At 44.3% G+C, this 23633-nt stretch overlaps 1 protein-coding gene across 2 annotated transcripts in view; it reads right to left on the minus strand.

The window, feature by feature from the left end:
• LOC126232122 (uncharacterized) overlaps positions 1 to 23633 on the minus strand; it is a 61352-nt gene that overhangs the window by 27459 nt on the left and 10260 nt on the right. For both annotated transcript variants that reach the window (XM_049942432.1, XM_049942431.1), the window contains exon 2: positions 2604 to 3177. In XM_049942432.1, the coding sequence (XP_049798389.1) occupies positions 2604 to 3166 (563 nt within the window). In that variant the 5' untranslated portion in view covers positions 3167 to 3177. The remainder of the gene's footprint in view (positions 1 to 2603; positions 3178 to 23633) is intronic.

Raw genomic sequence — 23633 nt, forward strand, 5'->3', positions numbered from 1 at the left:
CACCCTGCTCTTTGGGGCCAGTCACCCAGGGGTAGTGTCTTTTTTAGTAATCAGGAAAATCCTCAGTCCCAGGTTTGAACCTCACCATCACTTGAATTTTGAATAAGAATCATCAGCATCGGTGTCTGAAGACTTCCAGCATAAGGTGTGACCCTCTTTCAGCCAACAGCCTTTCCAAAGAGGTCGGAGGGGCCGACAGAGGTTCAGGGAACTCTCTTTCCCTTGAGGTCAAACTGCTCCTAAATGAGGAAGAATTGGCAATGATCAACAACGTGAGGATACAGAAGGCAATGTAAACCACTGCATAAAGATACATAACGTGCATCAACATGACATGTGGTATGTGATTCAATAAGAGCCATAACGGTCTCTCCATTGGCAAAAGACTAGTCCCCCATTCAAACTGCAGGCGAGGTGGCCCAAGAGGGAGGTGACCACGAGAAAAAGGTTGAGTAACCAACGAAAGGATAACATTCTATGATTCGGGAGCTGGAAAGTGAGGAGTTCGAATGTGGTTGGGAGCCAGAAAATAAGAAACGGATTTCTGGTCACATGAGAATAGGGTAGTAGCAACAGCAGTAGGATTCAGTATCAATAGAAAGGCAGGGCAGAAAGCGAGTATAGATATTTTCTCGTGAGAATCGAAAGCAAACCAACAACATGCACAGTTCAGCTATACATGATGACGTCGCAAGTTGAAGGTGAAGAGAGAGAAAAAGTGAGGATATTGAACAGGTAATTCAGTACTATGTAATAGTCATGGAGGGACTGAAACGCGATCGTAGGGGAAGGAGTAGAAGAAAGGGTTACACGAGAATATGTACTTGACAATAGGAATAGGAGAGAAGAAAGGCTAGTTAAGTTCTACAGTAAATTTATCGTAGTAATAGCTGGTATAGTCTGTTCAAAAATCACTAGACGAGGAGGTATACTTGGAAAAGGACCGAAATATGGGAGGTTTAAAGTCACACCATATTATTGTCAGGCAAACATTTTGAAATCATACTGGGCTGTAAAGCATACCCAGGAGTAGATATAGAGTCATAAGAATTTAGCACTGAATAAGAGTAGGCTCAATTTTACGAGACTCGTCAGTAGCAATCGATGTACAAAGAAGTGGAATACAGTAGTACTAAGGAAAGAAGAGATGAGATTTATGTTCTCTGAGGCTACAGATACTGCAATAATGAGCAGCTCAATAGGTAGTTCAGTTGAAGAGGAATGGATATCTTTAACAACGACATTAACAGAAGTTGGAAAGAAAAACGTAGGTACAAAGAAGCTAACTGCGAAGAAACCATGGAAAACATAAGAAATCCTTCAGTTGATCAATCGAAGATATAAGTTCAAAAATATTCAGGAAAATTCAGTAATAGAGAAATATGTCACTTAGGAATGAAATGAATAGGAAGTGCAGAGAAGCTAAGGCGAAATGGCTGCACGAAAAATGTGAAGAAATCAAAGAAGAAATGATTCTTGGGACGACTGACGCAGCATATAGAAAAGTCAAAGCAATCTTCCACGGAATTAAAAGCAAGCGTGGTAACATTAAGAGCACAATGGGAATTCCAGTGTTAAATACAGAGGCGAGATCGAATAGTTGGAAAGAGTACAATGAAGGCCTCTCTGATTGGAGCAACTTGTCCGATGGCGTGACAGAAGAACAAGCAGGAGTCGGTACGGAAAATATTGGTGATTAGAATCAGATTTTAAAAGCGCTTTGGAAAATTTAAGATCAATGAAGGCATAAGGTATAGACAACATTCAATCAGAAGTTCTAAAATCATTGGGGGAAGTGGCAAAAGCTCTATTCTCACTGGTGTGTAGAATGTATGAGACTGGCAATATACAATCTGACTTTGAGAGAAATATAATCTGCACGATTTGGAACACTGCAAGAGCAGAGAAGCGTGAGAATTATCGCACAATCAGCTTAACAGCTCAAGCATCCCAGTTGCTAAGAAGGATAATACACAGGAGAACGGAAAAGAAAACTGAAGTTGCGTAACGTTCATAGGATTTGTGGTCCTGGCGAAAGCGTTCGGCAATATCAAATGTTGCAAGATGTTTGAAATTCTGAGAAAAATACGGGTAAGCCATAGGAGAAGTCGAGTAATTTGCAATATGTACAAGACGCAAGAAGGTAAAATAACAGTGGAAGACCAAGAGCGAAGTATTCGGGTTAAAAAGGGTGTCAGACAGATGTAATCTTTTGCCTCTACTGCTCAATCTATATACCGAAGAAGCGATGACAGAAATAATGGAAATATTGAAGAGTGGAATTAAAATTCAGGGTGAAATGATGTAAGATTTGCTGATGACTGATTCCCTCAGTGACAGTGAAGAAGAATTACAGGGTTTGCTGAATGGAATGAACAGTCTAATGAGTACAGAATATGGAATCAGAGTAAATCAGAGAAAGGCGAAATTGATAAGAAGCAGAAGAAGTGAAAACAGTGAGAGACTTAGCATCGTGACTGATGATCAGTAAGTAGATCAAGTTAAGGTGTTACGCAACGTAGCCAGCAAAGTAACCCATGACTAACAAAGCAAGGACGACGTCAAATTCACAGTAGCACTGCCAAAAATGGAATTGTGCTTACCTGGCTTCTGCTGGTGGCTCACTGAGTAGACGGATGACTTCGTTGACTTCTTGCGGGTACTCGAGCACAGCGTCCGCCCAGCCCCGCGTGGCCATCACCTGCAGGTGGTCCTTTATGAAGGCGACGGCAGCCCTCGTGGCGTCCGGGCACGAGTGCCTCACTGCCGTGACGGCCGTCGCCGCTGCGGTCTCGACAGCCAACTGCGAGATCAGTTGCCGCTCGCAGGCAGCCTTCAGGACCGACAAGCCGTACTTGTCGGCCGCCGAGAGCAGCTGGGGGGCCGTGTCGGGCAGCTGGGGGGCCTGCAGGGTATACGTGTAGGCCACCAGGAGCCTCAGCACCGGGCCCTCCACGTCGTCGATGCTCACCTGGCCGCTGCTGGCCTCCAGCATGTCGTGCGCGAACATCGCTGCGAACACGGGGCTCGCGGCTGCCAACACGGCCCTGTGAGCCGCCACCCTCGTCTCGCCCGCCACGAGCGTCACCAGGGCGTCTTCACCCCCGTCTACCAGGGCGGCCAGGGCCTCGGTTGTGTTGTTCTGAACCTCCGTAACTGCCGACATGGTGGGTGGTCCTGAAACACAGTGCCACTGAGCAGCCCTCACACTGCACCCTCAACACTTGTACGAGGCGCATGCAGACCTGTATGAAACAGCAGCTGTGAAAGTGTTGTACACCCTAAACCAATTGCAACGTCACCAGTTTCCTTAAAATGACAAGGGTCCGTACTGCTTCGTGATCACCTAAGGTTTGTAACTACCAGCGCGGTGCTACGATTGACTGCTTTCACCTTCTAAAAATGTTATCGTTCTCAGTCAAAAGATGGTTTATTGATGTCATAGCAAAATAATGGGAAAGCAACAAACTTCTTTCAGCACTAAAGTTACAGGACTTATATTTAAATCCTAGCTCGTGGCACCTCTGAGAAATATTTTCTTCCTCCTTATCTCAGGTTCCTCAGATCCGTGACACCTGATCAGAAGCGGGGTACATGTAATGCAGAAATCAGTTTCCTCGGTGAATGTCTCAGGGTAGGCACGATTAAACTTGACCGGCCATGGTGGCCGAGCGGTTCTACTCGCTTCAATCCGGAACCGTGCGCCTGCTACGGTCGCAGATTAGAATCCTGCCTCGGGCATCGAAGTGTGTGATGTCCTTAGGTTAGTTAGGTTTAAGTAGTTCTAGGTTCTATTGGACTGATGACCTCTGATGTTAAGTCCCATGGTCCTCAGAGCCATTTGAACCGTTTTGAACCACTGTAAGAGTCTAAATTCATTGGTATCTTTAACTCTCCTTTGAACAGATCGATATCTGCATCTTCTTTCTTCAGAAAAAGATGCAGCGGCCACCTCCGTCGAAAAAAATGCTGCATAATACAATCATAAATCATGTCGCCATTTTATCCAAATGTTGCAAGCTATGGTGTACCCAGGTATTTCCAGGTTGAGCAGTTTAGGAATGAAACTCGTTGCCTCCATTTCCAGAACGTGTGTTGTGGAACTTTCGCACAAATATATACTTATATCTCCTTTTGCCGTGGACGTGTTTGTATAGCATCTTTGGCCCACAGAACGTTCGGATACTTATTAGACAGATACGTCATGGCTAAACCAAAGTAAGCTTATCACAGCTCCGACATCACTCTTGACTCTGCTGGTCGTATGAGGGGGCATACGATGGAGTCAGTGAAATAGTTCGACACCCTACAGTGTAAACTGGTTTCCAAAATTCAGACAAGTGGGTCTGCCGGATCGTTATGGTGCCAGCAGAGCTCCTAAGAATTCATCCGAAGGCTTCTGTCGCGCCCGCTCGACGTGGATCGAGACGCCGAGGCAGTGCTGTACAGAGCGTAGCGCCGGAGGTCAGCGCAGGGTCGCAGGCCAACACGTACACTGCAGGCTTCTGGAAGCCACCCGACCAACCCTAGTCTTCCTTCCCCATCCCTCGTTAGTTGTACATTTGCTTCCGTTTTACATCGCTTTGTGGTTTTTTCGCCTCCCCATTCCAAGTATGCACTCAATGTTATAGGCTCAAAACTTTGGACACTGGCGTTGTAATCGCATAATGAACGACTTTTTACTGTTGTTTACAGGTATTGTTACCGTATTTTCCTACATCCAAGTGGTGCTGCATGTAAATAAACGAAGCGGTAAAAGCTGTAAAGCCGTTCACATTTCCATACAGTCTTCGAGCATCGATATGTTCCTCGTCTAAGAATCAGACGTCATTGTCTTATAAATCTTTTATGTATCCCGAGATCAGTGGTGTAGTATTCTACTTTATTGTGGCACTCGCAATGCGACTGTAGTTTACGTTGAGCTTTCGCAGATTCTTTCACTCAAACTGTTTTCTAGGTAATCACAAATTTGCCAAGATACTGAGCGGGATCGTGTCTGAATTATTAGTAGACAGAGAGCCATGGTCCCGATCACCTTCAGCATATTTTGGAGACACAATCTTCGTGCGTGTCTGCGCCATGTAACCGACAGAGAAACGTGTGTGAAATGCAAGTAGTGGACTGGATACGCAGGGCGCGGCGGTGAGACACTCTGGACTCGCATTCGGGAGGACAGTGGTTCGACCACACACCGTGCAGTGGTCTGCAGCAGGTCTGCAGACAGAGGGTGAATCAGTGGATGTGGCCGCTTGTCAGTTGTGCCTTCTGCAGCGGTTTTCTGTTTGCTGTCCACCCACACAGGTTTTCCTTCATAGAGTCTCTCTCACTAGGAGTGCCGTGACGGTGCCCTAGTAGAGGCATGACCTTTAAGGTAGCCCTACCGGTCTTCATTACCGAATGTTCCACAAATTGCAACAGGTATTTAACTGTCTGTGTGTCGTTTTCCAGGAAAACAGTGAGGAAGTGGTCTCATTTCGTCCATCATTAAAGTTGTTTACAAGCTTTCCAATGAGTACGACGTGCATTAAATTACTTTTCAATATTTATGTAACTTCCAATGGTGGTGATGTTTTCTTCTACAGTGTAATTTCCGTGTGTGGGTCACACAAGTCAGAAACGATTTCACGGTGCCATCAATTTGGAATCTTTACAGTCGCCTCATCAGTATGAATTGCAGACTTCTTTATTCTTTTTCCATCCCAATTAGAAATTAATCAGCGAAAGCACTCGACGCCCTCTCGAAGGTTTTTTATTAATGAGAAAACATTTGACTGAGCTTTGGATATTAATAGATCACTTTCTTCCACCACTCAGAGGCGTTTTCGATGTGATGGGGCCTTCCACTGTAATTCCACATATCTGATGGCATCTGGTCTTTATCAACCAACTGGTCCAGAAATAGTCCAAAAATCGACGAAACTAGTTTTTCAGACAGTATTTTCTGAATAGACAGCCAACCATGGTCCAATATTTCTAAGACAATATATCGTACTCTGGATAGACTGTTAGATAACAATGTCTTCGTTTTTCTTAAGAGGGGACTTCTTTCCACGTCGTTGATTAAAATGAAAATTGCAACTCGTAATCTCTGGTTCAGGAAATAAATTTCCAGCTGATTGGAATGGACATTAGCAATTTCCAGAGTCATTATGAGAGAAGCAGGGTTCCATCCGAGCACATTTTTATTTGTTAAGTAATAGTAAATATTAGGACTATCTAGTATGTCTCAAATAGTGAGGTGCATTCTGACTCCTAACATGTACACAATTGCCTTTCATGATTCAAACCAACTGTTAGCAGTGGTTAACTTGTGCTCTGTGCAAAATTCTGCCAGGCAGCTTCCCCTTTCATTCCCTTACTTCAGTTCTTTTCTCCAAAAACTTTTCTTCCACTTCGTATTCCGACTATCGATTTCGAGTGCCCCATCACAAGTTTTCATCTCGCTTAACGATCTGACCAATTTATTTTCTCTCAAAAAGCATTTCCTTAATCTCTTCGTCGTTTTCGGAACTAGTTGACGTGCAAGACAGTACTTCTGTAACTGGTTTGGCTGTGTGTCTGTCCTGGCTGTGGTAGCGACTTCACTGTGCAGCTCAGATAGCAATAAGATTTTAGTGTTTTCGGCCGAGAACGATATTAAACAAATTTCCAGTGACCTCACGGAGAAACTAAGGAGGAGCTATTCTCAAACACACGCATTTCTTGCTACCAGATGCCGAGACGAAGACAGGTATTGTGAAGAATCTAGCCACATCAAGATCAAGGACCCAGACTAAAATACATAAGCACAATCATCGTCCAACTGAGCTACTTATAAAATTACGGGGGCATTCGATCTGCAACGCTACACTTTTTTCTTGGCCAATTTCTGCTGGAAAAATGCGAAATTTTGTGAGACATCGTGGAATATTCCCGCTTCGGCCCCTACAGCTTCATGAAATTGCAACAGCTGACAGCACAGTATGTAGCCTCCAAAATGGCGTCCGTAAAGGAGAGCTGTCACTGAGTTTCTCTCGGATGAAAACCAGAGCATCGGAGATCTTCATAACCGCTTGCAGAATGTCTGAGGAGATTTGGCAGTGAACAGAAGCACCGCGAGTCGTAGTGCGACGTGTCTGTCATCGTCAGAAGAGCTTACTGGTGATCAACGCCTGGCCTAGCAGCAGCAAGGTTGTGCATATCTGGCCGACCCCCACGTGTCGGTCAGCTGCAGACGGCTGTGACTCCTGCGACGTGGGGACGTGCTCTCCTTCAAGGTGACCGGTGGATCACTCAGAGCTGAACAACCCGCATCTCGCACCTTCCGACTTCCGTCTGTTTGGTCCAACGAAGGATGCACTCCACGGCAAGCAGTACACGGATGACGGCAGGTCACTGATGCAGCAAGACGTGAGTGGCTGATCAACTGTTTACTCACTCTGTCAGTTTTATCAGTTGAATGAAACAACCAGATGAAACTGGCCATGTCAGCTATATGAACACTTTTTCAACCACTCTCTGGGTTTGCAATGTAGCTAATTATTACGAATTGTCATCTTACATCGAAAGCGTAGCTTACCGCGGAGCTGGGAGGAAAGCAGAATTTTGGTTCTCACGCTGGCACAGCTGATTTCAAGTGAATAACTTCAGTACTTTCGGAGATACAAATTTTTACCTAAGGGACGACTGATGGATTCATCTATAGCATCAATTGAAACTACAACCAGAAGTACAGGTCCATAAGATCTAATTGTCTGGAATTTTCTTTCGTTTCATTACCACAGATTTCTGACTAAATAAAAAGTAGTTTGGAAAATAATTATTTCATCGTGTTTTGGTTATTTAAGTGTTTTGCAGGGTCTGAGGAACGAAATGGCACATAATTCAAGGTCGTGGCTAGGTTCAATGAAGATAAAATAATCATGTTTTTCGTTCTAGTATGGATTAATTCACAATACGGAAGATGCAGCAAAATTCAATGTTAGATACAAACTGGAAGGCGCATAAAGAATCGTGTATTATTGCCTATAATGAAGGTATTAAAGATAATTATAGATCATTCTCAAGTTGTGTTTTGTTTCATGGAAATTCCAATTAGTGACGTTGCATATTGAAAATCGAGAAGAGATTTGGCCTTTATGTTTCAGTTAACGTGTTTATTGGAAATAATAAATGAATCATCAAGTATAAATGTGATTTGGACGTTTGCAAGACAAAATGTATAAATAAACCTGAGATCACTGGTTTGCAAGTCGCTGAGCGAGTCCCTCGCCTGTCTTCCCTCAACACACCTCTTCTGGTTTGTATCTAACATTGTATTCTGCTGTATCCCTCCTATATTCAGACTTAATCCATGCTAGATCTGAAGACGTATTTGCTTGTTCGACCCGCACTGAACCTTGCCATGGCCAATAATTTATCATTTTCCATGTAAAATGTTTCCAATCTTAACTCCAATATTAGGATTTCATTTTAAAAAATCACTTTAACCACCAAATGACGTTCACAGTTACGGCCATTAGTAGCAATGCGTGGCCCCCTTTGACATATAACTTATCTAAAACACCTAGCTGTATCTCGTCTCTATCCCGAGTTCTGCCCCCCCCCCCTCCCCCATGAACCATTGACCTTGCCGTTGGTGGGGAGGCTTGCGTGCCTCAGCGATACAGATGGCCGTACCGTAGGTGCAACCACAACGGAGGGGTATCTGTTGAGAGGCCAGACAAACGTGTGGTTCCTGAAGAGGGGCAGCAGCCTTTGGTAGCTGCAGGGGCAACTGTCTGGATGATTGACTGATCTGGCCTTCTGACGCTAACCAAAACGGCCTTGCTGTTGTGGTACTATGAACGGCTGAAAGCAAGGGAAACAACAGCTGTAATTTGTCCCGAGGGCATGCAGCTATACTGTATGGGTAAATGATGGCGTCCTCTTGGGTAAAATATTCCGGAGGTAGAACAGTCTCCCATTCGGATCTCCGGGCGGGGACTACTCAAGAGGACGTCGTTATCAGGAGAAAGGAAACTGGCGTTTGACGGATCTGAGCGTGGAATGTCAGATCCCTTAATCGGGCACGTAGGTTAGAAAATTTAAAAAGGGAAATGGATAGGTTAAAGATATAGTGGGAATCCGTGAAGTTCGGTGGCAGGAGGAACAAGACTTCTGGTCAGGTGAATACAGGGTTATAAATACAAAATCAAACAGGGGTAATACAGGAGTAGGTTTAATAATGACTAAAAAAAGGAGTGTTTGTAGAATACTACAAACAGCATAGTGAACGCATTATTGTGGCCAAGATAGACACGAAGTCCATGCCTACTACAGTAGTACAAGTTTATATGCCAACTAGCTCTGCACATGGTGACGAAATTGATAAATTGTATGATGAGATCAAAGAAATTATTCAGCTAGTGAAGGGAGACGAAAATTTAATAGTCATGGTTGACTGGAAATCGAGAGTAGGAAAAGAGAGAAGGAAACATAGCGGGTGAATATGGATTGGGGGTAAGAAATGAAAGAGGAATCCGTCTGGTAGAATTTTGCACAGAGCATAACTTAAACATAGCTAACACTTGGTTCAGGAATCATGAAAGAACGCTGTATACATGGAAGAACCCTGGAGATACTAAAAGGTTTCAGAAAGATTATATAATGGTAAGACAGATTTAGCAACCAGGCTTCAAATTGTAAGACCTTTCCAGGGGCACATGTGGACTCTGATCTCAATCTATTGGTTATGAACTGTAGATTAAAGATGGGACCCGGATAAACTGAAAGAACCAGAGGTTGTACAGAGTTTCAGGGAGAGCATAAGGGAACAATTGACAGAAACGGGGTAGCTTTGAGGGATGAAGTGGTGAAGGCAGTAGATGATCAAGTAGGTAAAAAGACGAGGGCTAGTAGAAATCCTTGGGTAACAGAAGAAATATTGAATTTGATTGATGAAAGGAGAAAATATAAAAATGCAGTAAATGAAGCAGGCAAAAAGGAATACAAACGTCTCAAAAATGAGATCGACAGGAAGCGCAAAATGGTTAAGCAGGGATGCCTAGAGGACAAATTTAAGGATGTAGAGCCTTATCTCACTAGGGTAAGATAGATACTGCCTACAGGAAAATTAAAGGGAGCTTTGGAGAAAAGAGCCACTTGTGTGAATATCAAGAGCTCAGATGGCAACCCAGTTCTAAGCAAAGAAGGGAAAGCAGAAAGGTGGAAGGAGTATACAGAGGGTCTATACAGGGGCTATGTTCTGGAGGACAATATTATGGAAATGGAAGAGGATATAGATGAAGCTGAAATGTGGGATATGATACTGCGTGAAGAGTTTGACAGAGCACTGTAAAACAAGGCCCCGGGAGTAGACAACATTCCATTGGAACTACTGACAGCCTTGGGAGAGCCATTCCTGACAAAACTCAACCATCTGGTGAGCACGATGTATGAGACAGGCGAAATTCCCTCAGACTTCAAGAAGAATATAATAATTCCAATCCCAAAGAAAGCAGGAGTTGACAGATGTGAAAATTACCGAACTATCAGTTTAATAAGTCACACACAGCTGCAAAATACTAACGCGAATTGTTTACAGACGAATGGAAAGCTGGTAGAAGCCGACCTCGGGGAAGATCAGTTTGGATTCCGTAGAAATGTTGGAACACGTGAGGCAATACTGGCCCTATGACTTATCTTAGAACAAAGATTAAGGAAAGGCAAACCTACGTTTCTAGCATTTGTAGATTTAGAGAAAGCTTTTGACAATGTTGAGTGGAATACTCTCTTTCAAATTCTGAAGGTGGCATGAGTAAAATACGGGGAGCGAAAGGCTGTTTACAATTTGTATAGAAAGCAGATGGCAGTTATAAGAGTCGAGGATCATGAAAGGGAAGCAGTAGTTGGGAAGGGAGTGAGACAGGGTTGTAGCCTCTCCCTGATGCTATTCGATCTGTATATTGACCAAGCAGTAAAGGAAACAAAAGAAAAGTTCGGAGTAGGCATTAAAATGCATGGAGAAGAAATAAAAACTTTTGAGGTTCGCCGATGACACTGTAATTCTGTCAGAGACAGCAAAGGACTTGGAAGAGCAGTTGAATGGAATGGACAGTGTCTTGAAGGGAGGATGTAAGTTGAACATCAACAAAAGCGAAACGAGCATAACGGAATACAGTCGAAATAAGTCGGGTGATGCTGAGGGGATTAGATTAGGAAATGAGACACTAAAAGTAGTAAAGGAGTTTTGCTATTTAGGGAGTAAAATAACTGATGATGGTCGAAGTAGAGAGGATATAAAATTTAGACTGGCAATGGCAAGGAAATCGTTTCTGAAGAAGAGAAATTTGTTAACATCAAGTACAGATTTAAGTGTCAGGAAGTCGTTTCTGAAAGTATTTGTATGGAGTGTGGCCATGTATGGAAGTGAAACATGGACGGTAAATAGAAGAGAATAGAAGCTTTCGAAATGTGGTGCTACAGAAGAATGCTGAAGATTATATGGGTATATTGCATAACTAATGAGGAGGTGTTGAATAGGATTGGGGAGAAGAAGTTTGTGGCACAACTTGACTAGAAGAAGGGATCGGTTGGTAGGACATGTTCCGAGGTATCAAGGGATCAATTTAGTACTGGAGGGCAGTTTGGAGGGTAAAAATGGTAGAGGGAGACCAAGAGATGAATACACTAAGCAGATTCAGAAGGATGTGGGTTGCAGTAGGTACTGGGAGATGAAGCTTGCAGAGGATAGGGTAGCATCGAGAGCTGCATCAAACCAGTCTCAGGACTTAAGACCACAACAACAACAACCTGACTCCCTTCGGGACTGCATTTTCAGCAAAACAGAAATACAAGCTGAAGGAAACGTTCTTCTGCCTGAAAATTCGATGTGGCGTACACATTTTTTACGCCCCAATGTTTTCCGACTCAGCGTGAAACATCGCTTTCAAACGATATGAACCACACAAAATGCACCGTCATGAATGTACCTGTTTACCCTCATGTACATGATCGTAATACGTTATAGTGCTCTTTTCCAACACTTCTCGTGTATCAAATGTAAACATAAAGCACCACAAAATTAATATCGTGATGGGGCATGTAGTGTAACTAAGTAGCCACCTACAGACCCAAACCTAAGACGACTTTGCGGAATGTGGAGGTGGGTACTTTGTTCACCGAAGCCGTTCTTCGCTGCGCCGTGACGTCAGTCTCGCTGCTGCCCCCCCCCCCCCCCGTACCGATTCACTGTGCTCGCAGCAGCCGGTTTCCACCAGCCTCGCCGCGTGACGTCACCCTCTGACCCTGGACTGGCGACCCGCAGTTATCTGCACTGCGCGGACGCCCGCTTCCTGCCCACAAACCGCTGTTCCGCCGTGCCAGCGCGTCTCCTCGAAGCTTCCAGGCTTGCAGCGAAATGACGACGAGAAAAATCGAGAAACTGCGGCCAATACAGACGCCTTACCGAGGATCACCCTACCCACGCGCCGTCGCGAGCGTTACAGGTGTGAAAAGATAGTATCAAGAGAAATCTTGACGAGATCAGTATTTTAGTTGGCACTAATGCACGCTGTGATACTATCCGAAACCGACAGGGTCCCCTCTCCGTTGGTAATTATTGCAGTATTACATCGGCTGCATTCTAGGGCAGGACCAGAAACACGAGGGTATTTTACTCAGTCAGCACGTACTCCAAACTGTGTTACCTAGTTCATCGTCCACACTGCCATAGTTCGACTTCTTAACGTACAGTAACATCTGTTTCCTACAAAAGCATTTCTGAGGGAACCCGTAATTCTCTCTCGTTTCTGTTCTGCCACTTAATAGCAAGCTGAATCTATCCTACCTACATGACCTGTATAAAGGTCAAAGCTGCATGTCGCTGCCTTGTGGTCGTTCGTTCTGAGATTAAACTCAGCACATAGAATAGTCGCCCAGAACAAGGTTGCAACCCTCATTTTTACAGAAGTTGGGTTTTGCATGGAAAAAGGTTGCTAACAGTAATTGGTGCAAGGTAGGGATACTGGAACTGCCTACCAACTCTTTTGTTGGCGTCAGATTACCAAGTTTGCGTTGCACAGAACGAGGGTGTATCAATACGCAAGATGGCGGACACAACAAGTACCGGTACACTTATTACAGTCAGTGCTCAAAAACTGGTCACCTCTATACAACATGACTGTAGTGGTCTGGTCTGTTGAGTATGGAACTGTAGCGTGTCTGCCGATTCATGTGCTTTGCATCGTCCGCCATGTTGTAGTTTGGCAAACATATTTCCATCGGTCCGTACGTGATAAAGAATTGCAGACCCATTTCTTGTTTTGAACTTTATGTCAACATGTGATTTAATAGCCCGATGTGGAAGCCGACTCCGGAAGTATTTTCTTTTCGTGTTCTACTGACATTTCCTAGCAGCCATGTTGCAGTTTGGCAAGAAACGAAATACGAGCACCTACGGCTGGCACGACCTGACAGCTGAAGTTAGACATGGAGGAAGTACAGAGATCACTGTCAGGAACACACGAACAGAGGCAAACAGTGTAAACAACGTGTGAGTGGGTGGCGTTACGTGAAGCGTAAACGACTCACGGGTGCTGGAAAACAATACACTACTGGCCATTGAAATTGCTACACAAAGAAGAAATGCAGATGATAAACGGGTATTCATTGGACAAATATATTATACTAGAACTGACATGTGATTACATTTTCACGCAATTTGGGTGCATAGATCCTGAGGAATCAGTACCCAGGACAACCACCTCTGGCTGTAATAACGGCCTTGATACGCCCGGGTATTGACTCAAACAGAGCTTGCATGGCGTGTACAGGTACAGCTGCCCATGCAGCTTCAACACGATAACACAGTTCATCAAGAGTAGTGACTGGCGTATTGTGACGAGCCAGTTGCTCGGCCACCGTTGACCAGACGTTTTCAATTGGTGACAGATCTGGAGAATGTGCTGGCCAGGGCAGCAGTCGAACATTTTCTGTATCCAGAAAGAGCCGTACAGCACCTGAAACATGCGGTCGTGCATTATCCTGCCGAAATGCAGGGTTTCACAGGGATCGAATGAAGGGTAGAGCCACGGGTCATAACACATCTGAAATGTAACGTCCACTGTTCAAAGTGCCGTCAATGCGAACAAGAGGTGACCGAGACGTGTAACCATTGGCACCCCGTACCATCAGGCCGGGCGATACGCCAGTATGGCGATCACGAATACACGCTTCCAATGTGCGTTCACCGCGATGTCGCCAAACACAGATGCGACCATCACGATGCTGTAAACAGAACCTGGATTCATCCGAAAAAAATGACGTTTTGCAATTCGTGCACCCAGGTTCGTCGTTGAGTACACCATTGCAGGGTCTCCTGTCTGTGATGCAGCGTCAAGGGTAACCGCAGCCGTGGTCTCCGAGCTGATAGTCCATGCTGCTGCAAACGTCGAACTGTTCGCGCATAGGGTGGTTGTTTTGCAGACGTCCCCATCTGTTCACTCCGGGATCGAGATGTGGCTACACGATCCGTGACAGCTATGCGGATGCCTGTTATCTCGACTGCTAGTGATACGTTGGGATCCAGCACGGCGTTCCGTATTACCCTCTTGAACCCACCCATTCCATGTTCTGCTAACAGTCGTTGGATCTCGACGAAAGCGAGCAGCAATGTCGCGATACGATAAACCGCAATGTGATAGGCTACAATCCGACCTTTATCAAAGTCGGAAACGTGATGGTACGCATTTCTCCTCCTTACACGAGGCATCACAACAACGTTTCACCAGGCAACGCCGGTCGACTGTTGTTTTTGTATGAGAAATAGGTTGGAAACTTTCCTCATGTCAGCACGTTGTAGGTGTCGCCACCGGCGCCAACCTTGTGTGAATGCTCTGGAAAGCTTATTTGCATATTACAGCATCTTCTCCCTGTCTTAAATTTCGCGTCTGTAGCACGTCATCTTCGAGGCGTAGCAATTTTAATGGCCAGTAGTGTACAGAAGTATCAAAGAAGGGGTGTCAATAGTGGCAAAATCTCCACCAGATGAGGTATGTAGAGCAAGATTATTTTTGGAATTGTTTGTTTAATTTACATGTGACCTTTACAACTGCTTGTTAGTCAAATAACGAAGTCAGTACACTTGTTTCATTGTAACTTTGGCTTTCGCAGTATAAACCTTTGTGCAACAATGTTTCCTTCTTCCTGAAAAGGGAAATTAGTTTTGTCTATTACAACCTTGTTCTGGGCGGCTATTTAATTGTAATACTAGTCTCTACTTTGCCGCTCTTTATACTGAATTCAAGGTATTACTACCGGCAACAACTGCAAAATAAAGCTTACTCACTTCACAGAACAGTACGTATGTCACTGGATACGCGATGTTCTGTGGCTGCAGGTCCGAGCGCATTTAGACGAGCCTCGAAATAAAACACGACGCTGTCTTCAGCTTTAGAAATGACTTCGACAGCTCAGGGACACTACACAGCTGAGTGTACCTCGCGTGAACATGACAGCGACTACATTCTTAGACCCAAATCCTACGCATTAGATCGCATGCATTACGACAATACTCTCTCTCTCTCTCTCTCTCTCTCTCTCTCTCTCACACACACACACACACACACACACACAATCAATCAGCATTAATAAACTAATTATACAACAGTCTACACAAATGAAGTAGTGGTCGGTATTATTTCGAAAGTACGAGTATCGTGAAAGTCTGTGGTGATTTGATGTATTTAACTTCTTAACTGTATTACCAATGAAGGCAGATCTAATTACATGGCGATGTCTTTCGAACGACGTGATTTCTTCCTCTCTCAAGGCACACACGGCCAGCTGCCGTATTCCTGTCGCGCGCATTATTCTCAGCTCACTGACCACTGTGTTCTGTCGCCTATCAACCGTTTACTTTTCTCAGTAACAACCGTTTTATTCGCGAATCACATTTTCTCATAGTTTGCAAGGCGTAAGTCAGTAACCAGTATATGGCGTGTGCGTCTCGTATTGCCCGACGGCTACGCTCGTCATTATTTTAGTACTCCTCAGATGAAGAAAAGGATAAAATTCTTTAAGTTTCCATTCCAGTCGCTCAGTGTTAAAAATACGATGGGTTATGGGATTCAATCACAATTCCAACAGCATTGGCGGTTTATTTTTTTGTGAATTGTTAACCTTTTCTCATTCGATGAAGCATCACTATTTGTGAGTAACTGTCATATTCCTCTTGTTGACCGGTTAATTGTACTTCTTGCCAAAACACACTATAATTTTAACATTCATTTTTGGAACAGCTACTGTGACAGAATTCTGAAAGTGTCTCATTAAACAAGTAATTCGCGACCAGAGAACTCAATAACTTACGAAGAACCTCATTGTGTCGGTTTATGCTATAGTTCAATTCTTTTATCTTGGCGGCTCGCGCATGCCCGCCCAGACGCGGGAGATTGCTGCGTTGCCAGTTGCACACGACGCACGCGCCAAGATAAACAGCGCCATAGTACAGTATAGTTCGCAAACTTACGTTTAGGGGGGAGCGCGCAGTTTATGAAGGAAAGCCACCACGGCCGCATTAACCCTTTCGCTGCTGCAGACACGTGCTCCCCGCATTCCGTGCTGTGTGCGATTTTGTCATCACTGCACTGCTCGCCTGTGCAGACACTTTTTGTTCCGACTGCTTTGACACACTTATTCGATTTCACATAATCTATCTGGCCCAAAAATTTGATTTTAACACATCATCTTCACTGATACCTTCCCCCCATAAATGACAATTTTGTTTCGATGTTCAACGCAGTTATTGCGCAGCATTAAGTGTAGTAAACCATTGCATGAAATTTTGAAGAGTTTGCAGAGGTAAAAGTCCACAGCGTATACTTTCCGTATGGTCGATTTTAGTTGCAACTAGAAATTTCAAATAATAACATTCAAACGAATGAAATTCATGAAGACACTTCGATGTTGTTTTTAAATAAAGAAAATATTAAACACCACACAATGTTTGAACTCAGAACCTTTTGCTTAGCAGCCAAGCACCGTCACCATTACGCTAACGCAGCTCTTCATTCAACGTAATTCCTGGAGGACTTTAAAGTATCACGCAAAATACCGACAAACACTGTTGGTATGACTATGAATTATTCACGTTTCGTGGAAGTATAATAGGAAATAGCCGGCCGTGGTGGCCGAGCGGTTACAGGCGCTACAGCCTGGAACCGCGTGACCGCTACGGTCGGAGGTTCGAATCCTGCCTCAGGCATGGATGTGTGTGATGTCCTTAGGTTAGTTAGGTTTAAGTAGTTCTAAGTTCTAGGGGACTGATGACTTCAGAAGCTAAGTCACATAGTGCTCAGAGCCATTTGAACCATTTTTGTAATTACCGAAAACAATGTGAAGTCACTTTAAAGCAAAGTCAACAGTTAGCAAGCTACTACAGTTACCGCAAGATTTAATTGAAACAATAATAGCTCTTTTAAGCAATGACACAGCTATATTTAAATTTCACTATGAACATGCTTCGTCGATGAAGTTCGATTCTGATACGACATTCTACATCTAGCAGTACAAAATAAGTCCTGAGCTGGAGTGCGATCCAAAAATAAAAAGAACAGCTACTTCCGGCCACTTTACGGTGTGTGGCGGAGGGTACTTGGGGCAGGAAGGCCATTCTGCGCTCCGTCGCCGCGTCAGCTTCGCTGCCGCACACTCCTCTCCCCCGCAGCAACAGGTACTTTTTTTCCGCGGGTGTGGCCGCACTGCGCGAGCTGCCCGGGGAAGTCCCGGCCTCTGTGGAGCCTGGGCTGGCCGCGGCGGGCGGCCGCTCCCCGGTGGCAGACCGCTCTCTCTCTCTCTCAGTGGCTGTGTGTCTCCTCAGTGTTTCAGCCTCGCAGGCAGAGTATTTGCCTCCGCGCCTATCAGCAAAGCGTCAACCACACCCGCGTATTCAGGCTGTCGAGACGTTTACGCCCCACATTAGGTTGCCAACGTGGAAGCTTCACTCTTGCCAGCTGAGGTATCCGCCCACGCCTTATGACAAATTTCAACATGTCTAGATACGCAAGCTTCATCCATCGTGCTTCACTAAACTTAAGTGTCAGCAAGTTTTACAATAGTATAAGAAACCAGGCAGTGGTAACGATTCACTTTAGGTTATCTCCTTTATACAGAACATGTGCAAGCGTAACATGTGACACAGTAATGAAAAACTTACGAAATCGCCATTTATTCTGATTTTTTTTCCGGTACACGAGTTGTTAGGGCTTGACAAACATATCCGTATATATAACGGTAGGTTCGTGTAGATGGGAAACAGTTTTACATTTATTGGGTAATGTATTCGAATTTCGCGATTCCGGACTGACCGCCGCTGTTTGCGAAATACCAAAATTTGGGCCGGTTCTGAACTCTAACCCGAATGCCGCACAAACTTCCACAGCTCACGTCAATCCGGGTTCGTAGAATGGGAAACCATTTGGTAATGTTTACCACAGCTGTACTCGTGAGAAGAGAGTGTCTGCACCTCTCAAGGGCACTGAAGTGTGATCCGGAGATGGAATTAACACGTACATTGCAAACATGGAGTTGAATTTATTTCAGGACTACGTATCACTGTATTTCGATTTAGAATCTCGTTGAGTACACTGGAATATGCAGTTGGAATTATCGTGCCTTGACGGAGACTAATGGGTTACGATTTCCCACAATACTGTTGTCACGGCGTAAATACGAGACTGGATCTATGGCTTGGCCCAGTTTAAAAGTATGCTCTCTTCTTCATCAGCGGTAGGATTAGCTTCCGTTTTGTTTTGCAAAGACGCAGTTATATTTCTTGCACGAAAGGACGTTTCTAAGGGATCCTGTAGTTTTCTTTCACTTCTATTCCGAGCTCAGCAGCGAACTGCAATAGCGAGTGACGTCGGCACGAGAGTTTCCTGCAGCACATTCCTGTCTTCTGGTATCACGAGATCTCAAAACGACGTCGTCCTTATGTGTAAAACACAGCCGATAGCGGTAATTTCGAAATTTGTCTGTGTCCGTATCTCTTCAAACTGATGTCCGCATATAACTACCATAACCAGGTATCACGTTTTTGTGAAAAAAAGCTAACGCACTCCAGAGAACAAGACGGGCTGCATGCCGTGCAGACAAATATGGCCGCCGATATGCGGCAGTCGGTGTCGGCAGCTTCGGCAGCCTTTAGTGCGCACCGCGAATACGGCACGACGCTGCTTTCAGCTGTAGGGACAATCTGTGTGTGCCTCACGCCGCCCTGCACGGCGTGTGGAGCAGCCACCAACGACGCTCTTAAAGCCCAACTCCAGAAAATAAGCTGCTTATGTATGAGCAGTAATGAAGAGGAGATGAGGTTATTGCAACATTTTCAACATTTCGCGGCCCTGTCAGCAGCTGTATAAATATTAATTTGAAATTAACAACAGCACCAGTTGCAATGTTTACCTAGATTTACCTAGGTTTCAATTGGGACAACCCAACCATCTTCAGAATAAAAGGAACTACGATTTGTCCATACTGGCCAACGTCAGAAACTAAAAACTATAATACAGAAATACGTCGCCACGTTGTAATAACGTACCCGGGAAACAGCCACGGCCCCACTCCGCGACCGCTGTACGGCAGCAACGGACGTTGTACTGGTACTGTCCACAGCCTCGAGAGCGCATGCGCGACACTGTGTGTTGACACTCGTACCAACGAGTACTCCTAAACTTAAAATTTTACGAACAACCGCGTGCGGCTAATGAAACTGACGTACACGTTGTCCTGTAAGGAGCACAGATATAGCGACTGTCTTAATAACATTTGTAATAATTTGTTGGACGTCAAAAGTGAAGGGACCAATGCGTTTACTATTTTAAGCCAATCTAGCATATTTGAGCTAAACATCGAACTTGACCACATGGGGATGACTACGGGTTTGAAATACCGGATAATCCCAGCTATTCGGCGAAACGGGAGTGCTAAAACATGTTGATTACTCCCTACGATTATGGCGGATGGAATAACGGTTGAACACCTTCAAAAAAGTTTTTGCTTCGCAGCTGCAGCTGGTCGTTAAGAAGGTTATTTTTTGTCATGTAGTACGGGAACATCGCAATGCAAGAGCTTAGTATTCTTCGGAGGGTTGGGTGCGTGAGCCGTTTGCACCTAGTGTTCAGCGAATGTCGAACCACGCTTGTCATCTGCAACTTTAGTAGGGATAGGCTCCTTGTATCTCTTTAGTAAGGCTCTTCCTGTTTGGCCGACAGAAAATTTCGGACAATTGCCACATGCAATCTTGTAAACGCCGGATGATGACAACTTAGGCTTTTTTAAAGTGTGAATCAGGTTCTTCTGCAGCCTGCTATTAGTAGGCAAAATTGTCTTGAACCCCTGGTTCTTTAGAAGACGTCCTATTTAATATGAAACTTTACCTATGAATGCACTAACTTCCAGCACGATAACCTAACGTGGAACTTTTACTTTTATAATTATTTACTTTCCTGTCATAGAGCCGTCTCTTCATTTCAAGCTCGTAACCGTTATTTCGGGCTGTTGTTCCAAGGGTTGCCAGTTCGTGTTCCAAGGCTTCTGCGGATAGGGGAATGGATATCGCTCTATGCATACTAGAATGAAAAAGTGCCATTTTATGCGCCAGCGGGTGTGCAGAATCGGCAGGTATGACATTTTTTCAGCCTATGCTTCCTGGAGATGAAGATGTCATGTTCAATGTGATCATCTACTATAGATAACGTAAGATATAAGTAGTTCAACGTCCTACTGGGTGACTCGTTTTCAAGACTAAAAATAATTTTCTCGTGGAGATCGTTAAATAGTACAAGTATCTGATCTATGTCTTCTTGGGACGAGTCAATCACTAAGAGAATATGATCCACGTATCTCGGCATACAACTTTATTTTCTCCGCCATCTCTATATTATTAACAAAAAATTGAGATTCTATCGTATCCATGAATATACCGGAAAGATATAGGGCTACCCAATGCTAACCCGTACGCTTGTGAGTATATTTTGTCATTAAAAGAAAAGTAATTGTATTTCAAAACAATGCGCAGGAGATTCATGAACACATCAATTTCAATATCTGACAATTACTTATGGAAGTGTAAGCCCGATCTACAGGTACGTTGGTACGGAGGCTGGAAACATCAAAGGAAGCCAGCTTGGATGTGGCATGGCAGATTACATTATTCAGTTTATTTACCAATCGACAGAGTTTCTGAAAGTAATTTTTCCGGAAAACGAAGTTGTCCTTAATTTTGTAATGTAAACAGATAGCCAGCTTATGGTACGTACTATTTGCACTGTCCACGATAGGACGTATCGGATGGAAGTTTGTGAACTTTGAATTGACTCGTTAGTCTGGGCGGCTTCGGTTTCATATTCAGGAGCCATTACTTTTGAAACCCTCCTATTAATTTATTAGTGTTCTGCAAACCTGTTCTTATCTCTTTCTGTAACGCTTGAGTAGGATCTGATTCGATGGAAGTAATGCCATTTTGATCGAAAAATGGCTGTTTTTCTATGTATTCCGCTTTGGAAGCTATAATTAACGAGTTCCCGTTATCGGCTTTCGTAATTAGGGCGCTATTGTTCTCCAGTTTACAATTAATACTTTTCACCGGTCTATAACTTAATGCTTTGATTGAGCGACAGATCATTTTCTAAGATTTTACAGGATTATTAGCCAAACCGCGTTTGAACATTCTTTGGCGTTTTGGTACACTCCAAATCTAATTTAAGGCATACTATGAAATTGTCTACCACGTGTGGTTCTTTAATCACAGGTGCGATATTGAATTTCAGCGCTTTGGACAGTAACTGCGTCTTAGCTGTTGAAAACATTATATAAGTTTTATTAATAACACGTTCACAGAACGCGAGTTTAAAACTGTATTATTGGAACATCCTTCTTGGTTACCTCTGATAACACCCTTAGACAAATTTGACGTTTTTTCGCATGCCTTGCAGCGATTCTTCTTTCTGTTTGGCAATGACATCAGTGGCCTGTGCCCAAAAATCATCTATTTGATAATTGGAAGACTTCGAATAGTGCATCAATATTTCAAGATACAACAAATAAGCTTTCTCGTTTAATTAATCTTTCTTTGTATGCAATTCCACAACCACAATTCTGTTTTTGAGGATCTGAGCTATGAATTTCTTTTTGAAAGTAGGCGATTTGTAATATAATTTTCCTACATAATTGCGAGTACTAGCATGGCCATTTCATTTATTAACAAGTGTAAACAGAATAACGTGACCCCGAAGTTTGTCAGCGGATATTACATGCCGCAAAACAATAGTTCTTTCCGTTGAACGGACAGCACGTCTCTTATCAGAGACCCATCTGAGAAGAAATCCGTATGTTCTACGTCAAAATGAGAGTAGATTTTTGTTTTGTAGAAAATCTTCACATCCCCCCTTGGCGCCCCCGCCCCCCCCCCCCTCCACAGAGATAAAACGCGACGTTGTTAAGGCGGTAATGAACGGAAGAATTTCGAGACACTGACTACTTCTAGCAGGAAAGAGAGGTGGTGAGCCCTACACAGCGTATCCCAGACCCAGTCGTGTTCACGGTCGGTGCAGCAGTGTCCGCAGTCCGTTGTTAGCGTCCCAGGTTCGATTCCCGGCCGAGTCGCTAATTACCTTCTCTCGGTGTTTGCGCCGCCCCCGTAACTTCGGGTCATCTCCACCGCCGAGCAGATCGGCCAAGTTGAAGGAAACGTTCTTCTGTCTGAAAACTTCCTGTGGCGTACACATTTTTTACGCGCCAATGTTTTCCGGCTCAGCGTGAAACATCGCTTTCAAACGATATGAAGCACACAAAATGCACCGTCATGAATGTACCTGTATACCGTCATGTGCATAATCGTAATACGTTACAGTGCTCTTTTCCAACACACTTGTGTATCAATCAAATCTAAACCTAAAGCACCACAAAATCAATATCGTGATGGGGCATGCAGTAAAACTAAGTAACCACCTACAGATCCAAACCTGAGACGACTTTGCGGAATGTGGTGGTGGGTACTTTGTTCACCGAAGCCGTTCTTCGCTGCGCCGTGACGTCAGTCTCGCTGCTAATGCGTTAACGCGAAACCAGTTGGCGCCGGAGGAAATCAATTCCAATGTTGGTTACCAGGTGCGAATCTGTCACTGTGCAACACCTCGCGGAAGTCTCCGGTGCTCATACTGAACAAGTTCTGCAAGTGGTGGTTAATAATATCGACATTCTGCCTTTCTCATTTGTTTGTCCGTTCCTGTCCACATTCCGTTCCCAATGCATTAGATATGGGAACATTTCTTTCCAGTGTAAATCGGTTCCGCAAGGGCGCATTAGCATACCAAGTTCCGCTGCCATACAGCAGTTACAGCCCACGATGGACCTCTGCGAGTGGCTCAACTTCAGACTACAAGCACACAGTGGTACAGCGAATGACGGACATTTGCCACGCTGGACATATGCAACACTTGACTAGCTTGACTAGCGATCCCTCAGGTTAGGGACGCCCTTCCTCGTACTACTTCTGTCCGCTTTCGAACCGCTGTCTCCACATCTTACTCAATACAACCAGTACATAAGGGACCTCCTTCATCGACATCTTGGGGAAATACAGAGCTTCTCCGAAATCGAAACATTTATAACTT

The sequence above is a fragment of the Schistocerca nitens genome, unplaced genomic scaffold (genome assembly GCF_023898315.1).
Source record: "Schistocerca nitens isolate TAMUIC-IGC-003100 unplaced genomic scaffold, iqSchNite1.1 HiC_scaffold_431, whole genome shotgun sequence".
Classification (NCBI taxonomy): Eukaryota; Metazoa; Arthropoda; class Insecta; order Orthoptera; family Acrididae; genus Schistocerca; species Schistocerca nitens.